The 14,411-nt window shown below is 52.9% G+C and overlaps 1 protein-coding gene across 1 annotated transcript in view; it reads right to left on the bottom strand.

Moving 5' to 3' along the window:
* The window catches only part of LOC119110045 (ATP-dependent DNA/RNA helicase DHX36-like), a gene marked incomplete at its 3' end in the record, with an annotated part of 62,113 nt that continues 47,702 nt past the window's right edge, over positions 1–14,411 (bottom strand). Inside the window, 1 exon segment of the mRNA XM_037233789.1 lies at positions 1–90. Within this exon segment, the coding sequence (XP_037089684.1) occupies positions 1–90 (90 nt within the window).

Below are 14,411 nucleotides of genomic sequence, written 5' to 3'. Positions count from 1 at the left end.
GTCCGTCTCGTGCGAAGGCTTGGCCCAGTCTGTCTGCTTGGGGTCGGACAGCCGAAGCCCGATGATGGTGTCCAGCTCTGAGCGCAGCCCCTGAAACAGGCAGACAACGCTGGACATTGTCGGGAGGCGTGTGCCCCAGGCAGGTAAGATGAGCGTCTGACAAAGCGTGGTACATTCTTAGTAATGATAATCATAATTGTGCACGAACATGCCAAATATGTCTGCATAGATATTAGCAGTGGATACCTCCGGTGCTATGATGACCCGTCTATCATTCTCAGAGTCATTATACACAACTGATCACACGCGTCCAGACGGCCCGTCCTACGTTCGTCAGCCCTAAAATATATATGCACTTAACAGTTATTGGGTTTTCATTCTTTCGAAGTAAAATATGTCGCAGTTTATCATGACTCTCATTCAGGCTAGCTGCTGTTACGTTCATTCCATGCTAATAATGTAATATACGCTTCAAGCTGCCCCTTCGGGATCTTAAACACTGAAATGGATGGCCGGAACTATTTAGCACAATACATTCGTTCCGGAGCAGTGCAATTAAGTAAGTGGCATCCAATTATGTGTAAAGCACGGTCCCAACAGACGTCATTTGAAGGGGCGGTTCTGAGCATTAAAGACACTATCGTATGTTCAGTTTGATGAGTTTCCATGTTGAGGTGGGTAACACGTGATTCAATGTGCCAAAGGAATTACTTTTTTGCCATTTCTTTTTCTTTTTGTGTTTTTTTTTCACAAACCGCCGGCTTCTCATTGGTCCCGACGAGATTCAACAGCGCATATTGAACGGCCGTATGATGACGTCGGCCAAAAACATTGCCCGACGCTTCCGTACCTTTGGTCACCGTTTCAGGAAAAAGTGACGGGATTACAGGTACAGTTGTGTTCTAATGCCCTCAAAGCCACGCGGTATTGTATTGCAAAAGGTGACGAAACTGTCCCTGTTCAGACGCTCTCAAAGCATAAACCGTACCACACGAACTGTTTGAAAAGCAACGATACTCACCATAATTCTCTTAATACGCAAATAGTGCGAGCGCTATCGATGCGGGGTTTTTACAAATATGTTTTTATCAAATCCACGGCGATATGCTGCATCGCCTAGCTGTACCACCAGTCTACCATTCCATTCTTCTCATCGATTATATTACATTCCATCCATCCATACCATTCCACCTTCCCATTCCATCTGCATTTACCCTCTCTCTCTCTCTCTCTCTCTCTCTCCTCTCCCTCTCCCTCTCCCTCTTCCTCTCCCCTCTCCCTCCTCCCCTCTCCCCTCTCTCTCCCTCTTCCTCTTCTCCCTCTCTTCTCTCCCCTCCCTCTCCTCACCCTCTCCCTCTCCTTCTCCCTCTCTCCTCCCTTCTTTCTCCCTCTCCCCTCTCCCTCGTCTCCTCTCTCGTCTTCTCTCTCTCTCATCTCCATCTCTCTTCCTCTCTTCTCTCTCTCTCTCTCATCTACTCTCTCTCTCTCTCTCTCTCTCTCTCTTCTCCAGCAAATATTTTTACCGCAATTGTGCGTCCACGGCATTTATTTTCCATTTCCCAAGTCAATTTGTGGAAGAGCATGTCCCAGCTGATGTGATTATCATCTGGAGAGGTAAAGAGGTGCTGTTCCGTCCGACAAGGAGAGCTCGTTTGAGCCCAATTACAAGATCATACGGGCAGCATAATGTTCGAATTTCTTTTCAAACATGCAGGCCACGGCCTAGCGTACGAAGAAAAAGCATCTACCAAATCATATAAGGTATAAAAGTAACTAACAAATGTAGAAGTAAAGAACAAGCATCACCGCACAGTCAAAATCTTCCAGAAGCATAACGCGATTTCTGTGCATATTGTGTGCACATACAGCTGTGTGAAGATATCACCCCGGTGCTCTTACATACATCACTCGGGTCGGGTCGCGCCAGGCACAGTGCAAGCAAGCATATTTATTGGATAGCTGCAGCGAGACACACTCCGCTGACGACCCTCCTCGCAATGACCCGCCGCAAGTCACAGCAGATCACAAGGCGTAATGGCCTCATTCGGCTGATTGCCGCGCCCCAGTGAAACGGTCACTTCATTACGCCAGGTCTGCCGTGGCGCCGTCAGGTTAAGCCGACGGTGGTGGCGGCACTAGGTCAAAGCCCCGCCCGTTTGTCCTGCCGCTGGATCACGATGCTCTCCTCCCCCCACGGGTAAGCCTACGGTCTCTCTGGCCGGTCCCGTGTGATCCGCTCCCCATCCCACGGCTCGCCGAGCTAGAGCCGGCTGGGAGCGCGAGCTGCTAGAACGCGACTCTCCCTCCGCCCCCCCCCCCCCCCCTCCCCATCCCTCCACACGGTAAGCCCGCGGTCTCTCCGGACAGTCCCGTGTGATCTCCTCCTCATTCCACGGCTCGCCGGGCTACGGCCGGCTGGGAGGACGAGCTGCTAAGATACGATTCCCCCTACCCCCCCCCACACGGTAAGCCCACGGCCTCTCCGGCCGGTCCCGCGCGATCTCCTCCCCATCCCACGGCTCGCCGGGCTACGGCCGGCTGGACGGGAGCAGCCAGCCGTTTGGCGGCGCCGCTGGGACTGATTGACTCGGCGACTGTCGGCGGCCGGCCGGCGACTGTCGCCGAGACGGCCCGCAGGCGGCAGGTCATCGATCGCCGCCCGTAGGACGCACGACCCGGCCCGTGCGTGCGTGCCGGCACGGCCACGACCCGCGCTCGCGACTGAAGTCGGCCAGGACCGGGGCGCCGGCCGGGCCGGTAACGGGACCGGAGCGGCGCGCGAGAGGCGCGGAAGACCCAGGACCGGAGAACCACCGACCGAGCGGCCGGGGCCGCGACTTGGCACGTCGGTCTCGGACGCGATCTCCCAAAAGGACAGCGCGACCGGCCACAGTCGGGCCGTCCAGACTTCCTGGCGTCAGCTGCTGCCGAAGGCCCGACTCGCCCGCCTCGCACTCAGTCAGACCCTCTGACCTGGGTTCGGGGTCACTACTGTCCCAGCGGGAGACCCCGCGTCTAGGAGCGGCTCGGCCGGCACCGCGGCGCGTCAGGCCCAGTCCGGCATCGTGTCCGAACAAGCCTTCATCTGTCAGGGTGGTCGCGCCGTCCGGCGAGGAGATCATTTCCTGGGATGGTGCCGAAAATGGGCTTCAGAAAAAAACACAGCGAAAAGCTTGGGCGGATGAAAGGAGCGGAAGCGCAGCCCAAGATAAATGCGGGGTAAAATCAACCGAGCGCTGAGACAAATGACGAATAGAAGGCGTCACCGCTGGCGACGGAGCTCATCGCCAGCGCGAACGCAGGCAGAGCATATGTTCGGCACGCGGTAGTCCCGCTCTGTTCCCCGCCGCCTGTGAATACTAAGTCTAGTAATATCGCCGCGAAAGGTTTCATCAAGGCACAAGGAGTCCGCTCGGGCGTCTGAATGCCGGCCAGACGCCATTCCAGCCTCAATTGTCGGCAGATATCAACCAGATACATATGGGCGCCACCCGCGCCCACCCCGAGCATACGGCAGCCGCGCCCAATCTGAACAGATGCCAGCCGCGCCCAACACGAACAGATGCCACCCATGCACACCCCAAACAACTGCCACACATGCACACCCCAGACAGATGCCACCCGCGCTCAACCCGGACAGATGCCACCCGCGCTCAACCCGAACAGATGCCGCTCGTGCACACCCTGAACAAATGTCACCCACGCACACCCTGAACAGATGCCACCCACGCACATCCCCAACAGATGCCAATTCTGCACACCCTGAACAGGTGCCACCCGCGCCCTCCCCGAACAGATGCCACCCATGCCCAACCCGAACAGATGCCACCCACGCACATCCCGAACAGATGTCCTTTCACACATCCCGAACAGATGCCACCCATGCACATCCCGAACAGATGCCACCCATGCACATCCCGAACAGATGCCACCCATGCACATCCCGAACAGATGGCCTTACGCACATCCCGAACAGATGCCCTTACGCACATCCCGAACAAATGCCCTTACGCACATCCCGAACAGATGCCACCCATGCACATCCCGAACAGATGGCCTTACGCACATCCCGAACAGATGCCCTTACGCACATCCCGAACAGATGCCACCCACGCCCACCCCGAGCAGATGCCCTTACGCACATCCCGAAAAGATGCCACCCACGCACATCCCGGACAGATGCCACCCACGCACATCCCGAGCAGATACCACCCACGCACATCCCGAACAGATGCCACCCACGCACATCCCGAACAGATGTCACCCACGCACACCCCGAATACGCGTTATCCGGGTGCAACTCGGACGGCGCGCCGTTTGCCTTTGACCTGGTTCGATGTTGAAGCGACGCCATCGACCGTCATCCTCAGCTTCCTGAGCACGTGCTTCCGAGCACGTATCGACACAATGGCTCATCAATGTCCTGGAATACTCCAAGTGTTGTCTCACGGGCGGGAGGTGAATGCAAATACCACTCTAAAGAGCATTGCACGTGCGTTGATCTGGTCTTTAGGCAGGTAGCCGTACGTATGGCGACAGGTAAGAGACGAAACGACCACCTGTCAAACACTAGAATACCTCGGATGGCTCACATCCAAAACAAAACTCACATCAAAGCACCCAAACTGCGCGTGAGGCTCACAAGATCATTACGACCGGGCACATTGAGAGGAAGCATTGCATGATCGATCCGACAGCGCGCTTATCAGAGGCGCCAACACGCCACTAGAGGTTTTGTTAGTTTGATTGCTATTTTCGATTATGGACATGAAGCAGAAGACGATATGATAAGTCGACCGCCGCAAGAGCGGAATGTTTAAATCTAAGCGCACCTTCTAACAATAGCAATATGAAGTTAGCGCCGTCAGGGAACCCACGACCCACCACCCGCTCGTCCGACCTGCAAGCCGAGACGATCAGGCGTCCGCCGCTCCAGTTTACACGCATAGTGGCCTCCGGCCGGCGGCGGACGCCCGGCCCGGTAACGCCAATCAGTCACCCGTCAGCTGCCCGAGCCCGCTGCAAGCTTTTAGACAAATCGTTTGGTTTAAAAAAAGAAATGCCTGGCAAACTTTTGCTATCTGCTGCGCGGTGCAATATTGTGAAGCCAAAAAAGGAGCCAGCCGCTGGACAGCTTCGGAAATCCGCACAGAGACGAGAAGGCGCCGTCCATGCTGCCGAGGTGTATGGTCGTTGTAAAGGCTTGTCATCAGCCCTCGTGCGCCACTCTTTCCACGGAACGTGAAACGGGCAATAAATCATCTGTCGAATTAGCCGGCTGTACAGCTGGCTAATTCAACAGATGACAGATGCACTCGGACCCGCGCGGTGTACGACATCGCTGGTCTGTGTGCACGTCTATTTATGTAACAGCAACATGACTGCGCGTGTATTAAGTTTCATCCACGTATTATTACCATGACGTGCCTGAGTGAGAAGTACCGCGTGAATCTTAGGATCAATACATTATGGTCTGCTGCGGCCTGCAGGGCTCACTCGACGGAACGGAGGCCGCCGTACTGGCCGGCGTACCGGCGCCTGCCTGAGACGACACCAGGCGGGCCCGAGCGAGGCGCGGCACCATGCCACCCTCACGCCCGGGACCGTGGGAAAGACAGATGGCGCGCCGCCCGGCCGCCCGTTCGCACGCGCCGGCGGTGGTGCGGCGGCAGCGAATCCAGCGTCACGCGAGCGCCTGCGCCGGCTGCGTCCGAGTACCATGTCCGAGAGCAAGACGCGCGGAGTAAATTCTGGGCCGGAGTGATATTGGGTCCGTTTACGACGCACTTGTGAATACCGATGGCGTCGCTTGCTCCGGTGCCGATCGCAGCGGGGGAGGGGCGCCGAAGCACCTATCTGTGACCTAGCCGAAGCGACTGACTGCACGCCTCGAACCCAGGCCGCCGTGTTTCTGCGACGGCACTCGATCCCCGAGCGCACAATCTCAAACTGACGGTGCAAAAGAGCGCGGCCAGTTGCGAAGGAAAGTTTGGCCAAACATACCGACCTATTTTCCCGTTACAGGCAAACTTACGTACGCAATGAGTAAGCACTCTATATATTTTCATATATGCCTCCATATACGTCACGCGTGTTTTGGTCAACACGTCCAGAGAGAAAAAGCCCAAATTCGCTGGAGTCCTGAGACGTCCAAGGGAAACAAAACACACGCTCCACTGACGGTCCAGCCCTGAGGGACATATTCGCCTGCCACGAAGGGCCTTTGATCGTTGCGCACAAGCGAATTTCCAAGCATTTCCTTCCATGCGGAACGCCTCGTCAATACCACACCAAATATGGCAGCTGATGTGCAGTTCCACCGCTACCCTATACACAGCTCCATCGCTATATGGAACAGCACCGTCGTCGCCACCGTCGTTCGAACGATGCCGATTTTGCAAGTTTCTCTGCTTCGCGGTGAGAACGAAGCAGGGGCGTCAGCCAATAGGCCGCTTCCAACAGAGTACTGCATAGTGTAACGTCCATCCATCAGACAACTTCAAGCCACACACGTCCTACTAGAAGAGCAACTCAGTGAATTCCCGGTAATGCACCAGCCAAGCGGGCCTTATTCACACCGTTGATTATCCGCAAAAAGTTACGACTAGTTAACAGACCGGATAAAGTACTATTTCATCGGGGATGGGTCAAAAGCAGCTAGAAAAATACACTAAAAGCTAGTCATGAATGGCTAGCAAATACAGTGAAAGCGCATGCAACCGGCGTATGAGCAATGCAAACCACAAACAAAGCATCGTCCGCTGTACAAAACTCTCCGACCTTGGCTTGCACCCATGGGTCCACCCCAATACCCTGACCACCTCACGTGACGCACGCAGGGCCTTCGCATCTCTTGGCAACATAAATACCGACACAGTATGTGCACTGGCATTACGAGGCACCGGCATCCGCAAGATACGCACGGCGACCGCCGCACAGGAGGGCGCCATCCTACCCCAGGTCAACAGGCCTCAGGCAACCGCGGGGCTACCCACATCGCCATGATCGATAGCGACTCACGTATTCCGGCTGAACGACTTCGTTTCGCTGGAATGAACAGCCTGTCGCAGGAATCGAGATTGAAAAGCCCGCTGCCAAGCTGTTGCATTGCAACTCGGTGATACGGTTCGTGTAATGCGAAAAATTCATGCTGCTCGCTAAATTCGACGTGATTGGCTTTCAACCGTTTTCCGACCCTCACCGGGTGATTGGATTTGGCTCCTTGCAATACATTTCATGAGGCCCCAAGTCGTTTTCCAGTATACTGGGAGAAATGGGTTTATCGGCCCCACTAAGTAAAGACCGACTTTATGTCTCACCGACCGGCCCCACTTAGTGCTTCAGATATGCTGCAGGGGGCGCCCTGTCTTCAACACCAGCGCGAGTAAGCGGGTACCGGACACTCGCTGGAGCCCCAAGTGTGTTAGAGAAGGTAACCTCTTGACTTGTTGAGACCGCACGGCCGGGGTCTCAACAAGCCCAGCCCGACAGCACCTCACCGCATCGGCTCCTACATACAACGCACCGGAAGGCCCAGGACCATGCGAAGCCCAGACCGCCACACATGAGCCGCATACTGACCGATTCCCTCATTACTGGAGCCGATGGCTCCCATTATTTCACTCCGGGTATCCAATGGGACCGGCCGTCCTGTGTTACCTGGGGCCATGTACCCGCCCGAGCCTGCCCTTTACTGATGTCTGGGAAGCCAATGACGTCCAAGAGAAGGTCCAATGAATGTCCGGAAAAGTCGGTGTATCAAAGTGACCAGAATGAGCATTTTCCGATTGCAAAATGTCATGCCACTTTAAAGGACCATGGTGCGACCGGTGCTTATTCCTCCATCCTGCCAGGTGATGCTAAGCGTTCGCTGAAGCAGGCGGATCCCACGCTACCTATTACCATCCGTCTGCTGGAGCGGGCGTTCACCTGCTATCTGCCGTCATACATCCAGCGGAATCGGCGGATATATGCTGACCGATTATCCGCATCCCCTAGAGCCGGCGGGTGTCGTACTGCCTGATCCTCTGAGGCCTCTGGAGATTGCGGGCCCGTGCTGCCTGATGCTCTAAATCCCCTCGAGATTGCGGGTCCAGTGCTGTCCCTCTCCTCTAAATCCCCTGGAGCCGGGGGCCCGTGTTCCCTGGTCCTCTAAATCCCCTGGAGGTTGCGGGCCCGTACCGCCTGATCCTTTGAATCCCCTGGAGACTGTGGGTCCCGTGCTGCCCGCTCCTCTAATCCCCTGAAGCCGGCGGGTCCAATACTGCCCGCTCCTCTATATCCCCTGGAGTCGGTGGGTCCCGTGCTGCCTGCTACCCTGAATCCATGGAGCCGGTGGTTCCGTGCTGCCTGTTCCTCTGAATCCCCAGGAGCCGGCGGGTCCCGTACCGCCTGTTCGTCTGAATCTGCTGGAGTCTGTGGGTCCCGTGCTGCCTGTTCCTCTGAATCCCCTGGAGCCGGCGGGTCCCGTACCGCCTGTTCGTCAGAATCTGCTGGAGTCTGTGGGTCCCGTGCTGCCTGTTCCTCTGAATCCCCTGGAGCCGGCGGGTCCCGTACCACCTGTTCGTCTGAATCTGCTAGAGTCTCCGCGTCCCGTGCTGCCTGTTCCTCTGAATCCCCAGGAGTCTGCGGGTCCCGTACCGCCTGTTCGTCTGAATCTGCTGGAGTCTGCGGGTCCCGTACCGCCTGTTCGTCTGAATCTGCTGGAGTCTGCGGGTCCCGTGTTGCCTGTTCCTCTGCATCTCCTGGAGCCGGCGGGCCCCGTGCAATCTGCGGCCCAACGTCCGCTGGAGCGGGCGCGTGTCGGACCACCTGTGTCGGCCGCCAGCTCCAGGAACACGGACGAGTCCGGCCGCCGGACGTGATGGACGCGCCGCCGGCGCTCGCCGCTAGCGTTTTTAATTCGCCGAGTCCCTGCACCCCGGCGGGGCGGGGCGCAGTGGCACGGTAGCTCCATCCCCAGCGGCGCGTCACCTTCCGGCACCGACCCATCACCGCCGGCAGCGCGGGCTCTGCCGCCTGGAACGGTAGGCAACCCGCTTGACCAGGCGGCGCCGGCAGCCGGGCACGCTCATTCGCCCTGTTTACATGGGCAGATGTGGTTCGAATGGAGCCGGGACCCGTCCTCAATCCGAACTATCGGACCCATGTATGCACTCACGCGCCGCTCCGCTAGTTCGCATCATGCGCCGGTGGAAGTCCCTTTCCGTGAGAGAGTCATCCGTTCAGGAAGGAATTACGTTCGAATTATCGGTGGTCAAGGGTGCTAGAAACAAATTTGCTGTGTATAACCAAAAAAAGGGAACTGACTGGCGCGTGCAGTTCTATCCAAGGCCATTTCAGGTCTGTGCAGTGTTGCCGCTTTCGCACGGGATTTTAGGCATTGCCCAAGACGATCCAAGTCCAAGATAAAAAAGAAAAAGGGGAAAGAGTGTGAAGTTGACACCATGCCACTTCAAGCATTCTAATTATTGAGGGTCTTCAGTGGCATACAGCACAGAAATGCTCACGTTATTTAAGCTTGTTAGGCACTGATCTATGCAGACAGCAGTGTTTGGTGTTATATCTCTGTTTCAAGGTTAGATTAATTTACATCTGGGGCATGCTCCATGCTTCCAAAAACCATATGGACCTCACATGGTCATTTTATATAGCTTTGACTTGTTCTCACCTTAATTTTTGGATTGCTCTTGAAATTCTTGCAGAGAATACCGCTAGTTTCTTTCATTAAGTGAATACCTAAAGGTCAAATAATTGCTTTTGCACACGTTCCTCCTATGGCTTCAACATTTGGTTGATTATTGGCTTATTGGCTGGAGAGCTGTGCTCAACATTAGTGTCTGGCTCCTCAAGGAAATATGGAGTTACATCACACTGGTAGACCAATTGGCAGGGAAGCAGGGGCTGAAATATTTGCTTTTGATGCAATTAGGTTGTTGGTTGCTTGTCACTTTAATGTGTGTGAGATAGGCAACTCAATACTTCCTGCATGATATGCAGGATCAACAAATATTGATCATTGCATTCAGCTCATAATGTAGACTATTTTTAATGATAGGACCAAAATTCCCCAATGATGGTTTCAAAACATCAAGAAAGCAAATGTGAACACTGGACAAAAATAGCTGTCATCAGCACTCTGCTAAATCCACGTTTGTTTATTTCATGTGGAAGAAAACAGTGCATAAATTAACACCTAGCACAAAGACATATGCTGCACGGAGAACATGTCTGTGGCATATATCATTGCCTGTTTTTGTACTGGTGAGCAGATGTTACCTTGGTGCTTTTTGTGATGGGTGTCTTTGCAAGCCATGAGGTAGGTAGGTAATTCAACTGTTGTCATAATGAATAATTTGCGATGAGTTTTGAGCTAAGATAGCTTTCGTCATGACACAGCTATCGGGCTGGTTCACATATTATGATCTTTGGACTGCGCAAACAGCCGTTTGTGTCACCTAGTCATCGGTCCGTATCAGCCCAACGCTGTTGACTGCAAGGATATCAAAGCAGTGTTTCAACCCTTGTATGTTAAGACCGCAAATAGATGCATTCTGACTTGCCAGTCTATGCCAAGTCTGAATGGCAATGCTGCCCTCAGGTACCGATGCTGCACTGGATGGGGAGAGACAATATAATCACACAATTTTTGTCACTAACTGTGTAGCATTCATGAGTCATTTCTGCAGCTTAGCTCCCTGCTGCAAGCTGCACATAAATGCATTAGTGAGGGAATAGTTAATATGTGTCTTGGGCCGCACAAAGTACATGACATGATGCTGGGTGGCCCATCTGATCAGAGTGTGGTTAGTTTGTGAGTGTCATTGGCCAATACAAGAAAATGCTGATTTCCTGTTAGTCCTTGCATGACAAGTAATTTCAGGTGTCACAGGCTCCAAACGTATCTTAAATGTCATCCTACGTCAGAACAGCAAGCCATGATGTACACTGCAGAATGGGAGGCAGTAGCCTTGCTTGCACTTTTTGGAGCTATTGTCATGTATGGATGGTCTAACACATCTTACTTTAACATCATCTCTGTCATTGCCATGAAGCGGTTTATAGTTTTATTTACCAGTTAACTTCCTTGCCATTCTTGATTAAATACCTGTGATCAAAGAAACTGTTTCTAGCAGAAATATATGCTGGAATATCTATAAACCAGTTTTTCTTGTTTTGTGCAAATTCTGTGATCATGCTCCTTGCAATGCACAATGTTCACATGTTTCAGGTCCACTAGTAAAATTTTCATATCACATTACCTATGGGACAGACTTGGCAGTGCTGACTACGAAACTTTTGTGTTTTAAGTGCTATGGCTTGTGCTGTGGCTATTAAGCCTGTGAGTCCCGCACAGGTCGTTTTTCCAACGGAGCTCATCTTCCTCCTCGCCCTCAAAGCCGTCTCGCGCCCACCATGGCTCTTGACATTCGCCATCCATACTCATAGTACATGCTTTTTTGTTCAGTTTGCCTCAAAGGTGCAGTTTTCGCCCATAATCCGATCCTTGATTCGAACTAAGCGGGATCGAACTATCGACCGTTAATCCGACGTAAAGCCGGTTTCGCCCAGTAAACGCACCTCGGCGGGAGGTTTAACGTCGCATGATCCGTTCCGATCTTAATTCGAACTATCCTCGGCTGCCCATGTAAACAGCGTAATTGAGGGAGAAAAGGCAGGATGATGTTGAACAGCGCTTTTTTGTTGTTGTTGATTGGTGTTTTCGGGCGCACCGACTGCAGCGGTCATTTGGCGCCCATAACGATTTTTGTTTTACCTAACTAATAAACCGCGTAAAGAGTACCGAAGTTGATATGATTAGGAGTAAAAAGACCTGTTTAGATTGAAGAAGGCGCGAATTGTCTCCTAAAATGTCACAGAGCGTCAAGGGCGAGTCACGCTGACCAAAGAATCGTCGACGTTCTTCCCTGAGGCGCGGACATGATGTAAGTACATGACGAACGGTGAGAACAGCACCACATCGATGACAGACAGGTCTTTCGGCTCCTTGCAACAAATAACCGTGAGTTGCGTACGTGTGTCCGATACGTTATCTGCAGAGGATCACCTCTTCTCGCCTCATTTTGCGGAAACACGAAAACCACTGACCCAGCTTGGGTTTTATTGCTCTGAGCTTATTTTCATTTGTTACATCCCAACAACGCTGTCATTCATTCTGCAGAAAGGTTTTTATTGCAGGATAAAAATCCCTGGCAGGGATAGAAAGGGGTCGTACGCATGGAGCCAGCGCTGCTCGCCTTGCAGCCGCATCAGCCACCTCGTTGCCGGCGATTCCAATGTGACTAGGGATCCAACACAAGATAACTTTCTTTCGGGCCTGATCCAGTCGAGTCAAACCTCCTAAAATATCCTGTACAAGGGGACATGATGGATAAAAAGACCTAAGACTAAGAACACTGCTAAGAGAGTCTGTCAAAATCAGATGTGAAGGTTCGTCACTGACTTCAATGAAACACAACGCCTTGGTGATCGCTACCAACTCCGATGTGAACACCGACGCATGTGGAGGCAAGGAAAACGACCGGATGACGCTGCCGCTCACGAACGCACAACCCACACCGTCAGAAGTTTTAGATCCGTCCGTGTAAGTAAGTGTGTAATCGTTATATAACGCCATACGCTCAAGTGCCCTCGACCTCATTATATCTGGCAAGACGACATTCTTTTTCATTTCGGTCAACGACGTATCTATTGATGGCGAGATCAAACGCCAGGGAGCGGTGGACAGATGATCAACCCGCTTCAACCTTCGAATGGGAATTTTGCTCTCCCGTAGCAAGGCTTGCATTCGGAGCCCAAAGGTTACAGCATATGCCCGAGGTGCACTGTGACGAAAATTCACAGCAGGCCGTGAAAAAACTGCGTTATATGCCAGATGGGAGGGGAACTGTCGCAACTTAAGTGCATAATGCATATCGAGCATTTTCCTTCTCGCTGACAAGGGCGGCTCGTGCGATTCTACCATGAGGCTCGTGGCAGGTGATGTGCGGAACGCTCCTGCAATTACGCGTAGAGCGGTACAATGGACAGTGTCCAGGACGCGTTTGGTGGACTCACACGCGCTGTCGTAAATGAAACATGCGTAGTCCAGCTTAGAACGTACGATTGAGCGATACAATAGCAAGAGCGTGCTTCTATCTGCCCCATATGATGTGCACGAAACACATTTTAGCATGTTCAAGGATTTAAAACAGCGTTCACGTAGCGTCTTAAGATGTGCCTTATATGTTAGTCGGCGGTCAAGGTATACCCCAAGGTATCTAGCCACAGGCTCCGTTGAGATACGTTGGCCACACAGACGGACAGACATATTGCCGCATTGCCGACTACGACAGAACTGCATGGCTACAGTCTTGCTGCTAGAAAACCTGAACCCATTTATGGTGCCCCACTTCTCGATACGATCCACAGCCAGCCGACGATGGCGCTCCATCGATGAAGCTCTTGCTGCGCTAGTCCAGATGGTAAAGTCGTCAACAAAAAGGGCACGACCTACATAATGTGACAGCCCAACACTGATATCGCTTATCATAACGGCGAACAGTGATACGCTCAGGACACCACCTTGCGGCACACCATTAACTTGATGGTGCCTCTCAGAGAGCGCGCTCCCAACACGGACACGGAAATAACGATCAACTAAAAAGTTCTGAAGGAAAATGCCCATATTGCCGCGTATACCATACTTATATAGCTTGACAAGAATACCATGACGCCATGTTGTGTCATAAGCGCCCTCTATATCAAAGAAGACAGCGCCAGTGTGTCGATTTGCTTCGAATTCCTCACGAATCGCAGTGTCAAGAACTACAAGATTATCCACCGTACTGCGATTCCTTCTAAAACCACACTGTGCGTTTGTAAAAATACAGTTATACTCCAAAAACCAGGCTAAACGGACATTAACCATCTTCTCCATCAACTTACAAAGGGATGACGTAAGAGAAATGGGTCTATAATGTAAGGGATTTAGCCCACATTTTCCCGGCTTCAAGAGAGGCACGACAGTAGCTTCTAGCCAGGAAGCTGGGAATTCACCTCTGGTCCAAAGCGAATTGAATACCGCTAATAAAACACGAAGCACGCGACGAGGCAGATGCTTAAGCATATCGTTGTGAACAGTGTCCGGTCCTTCTGACACGCTGCGAAGCCTGGCGATCGCCGATTCCAACTCCACCAGCGTGAAAGGGTCATTATATGAATGCGATTCACTCGTTGAGAAGTCCACTGCAGATTGTTCACATAGCGTTCTGTGTCGCACAAACTGTGGGTTTGTGTTACCACCTACGCTGTGTTGGGCCAAGGCCCGAACAACTTCATTCGCAACATCCAACGGGCGCGTCACAGCCTGGCCGTTAACACAGAGCACCGGCAGAGCTATGGGTGAAAAC

The sequence above is a fragment of the Pollicipes pollicipes genome, unplaced genomic scaffold (genome assembly GCF_011947565.3).
Source record: "Pollicipes pollicipes isolate AB1234 unplaced genomic scaffold, Ppol_2.1 Scaffold_7231;HRSCAF=8579_pilon_pilon_pilon, whole genome shotgun sequence".
Taxonomy (NCBI): domain Eukaryota; kingdom Metazoa; phylum Arthropoda; class Thecostraca; order Pollicipedomorpha; family Pollicipedidae; genus Pollicipes; species Pollicipes pollicipes.
The sequence above is the reverse complement of the archived record's forward strand: the minus strand, read 5'-3'. Positions and strand labels throughout refer to the sequence as shown.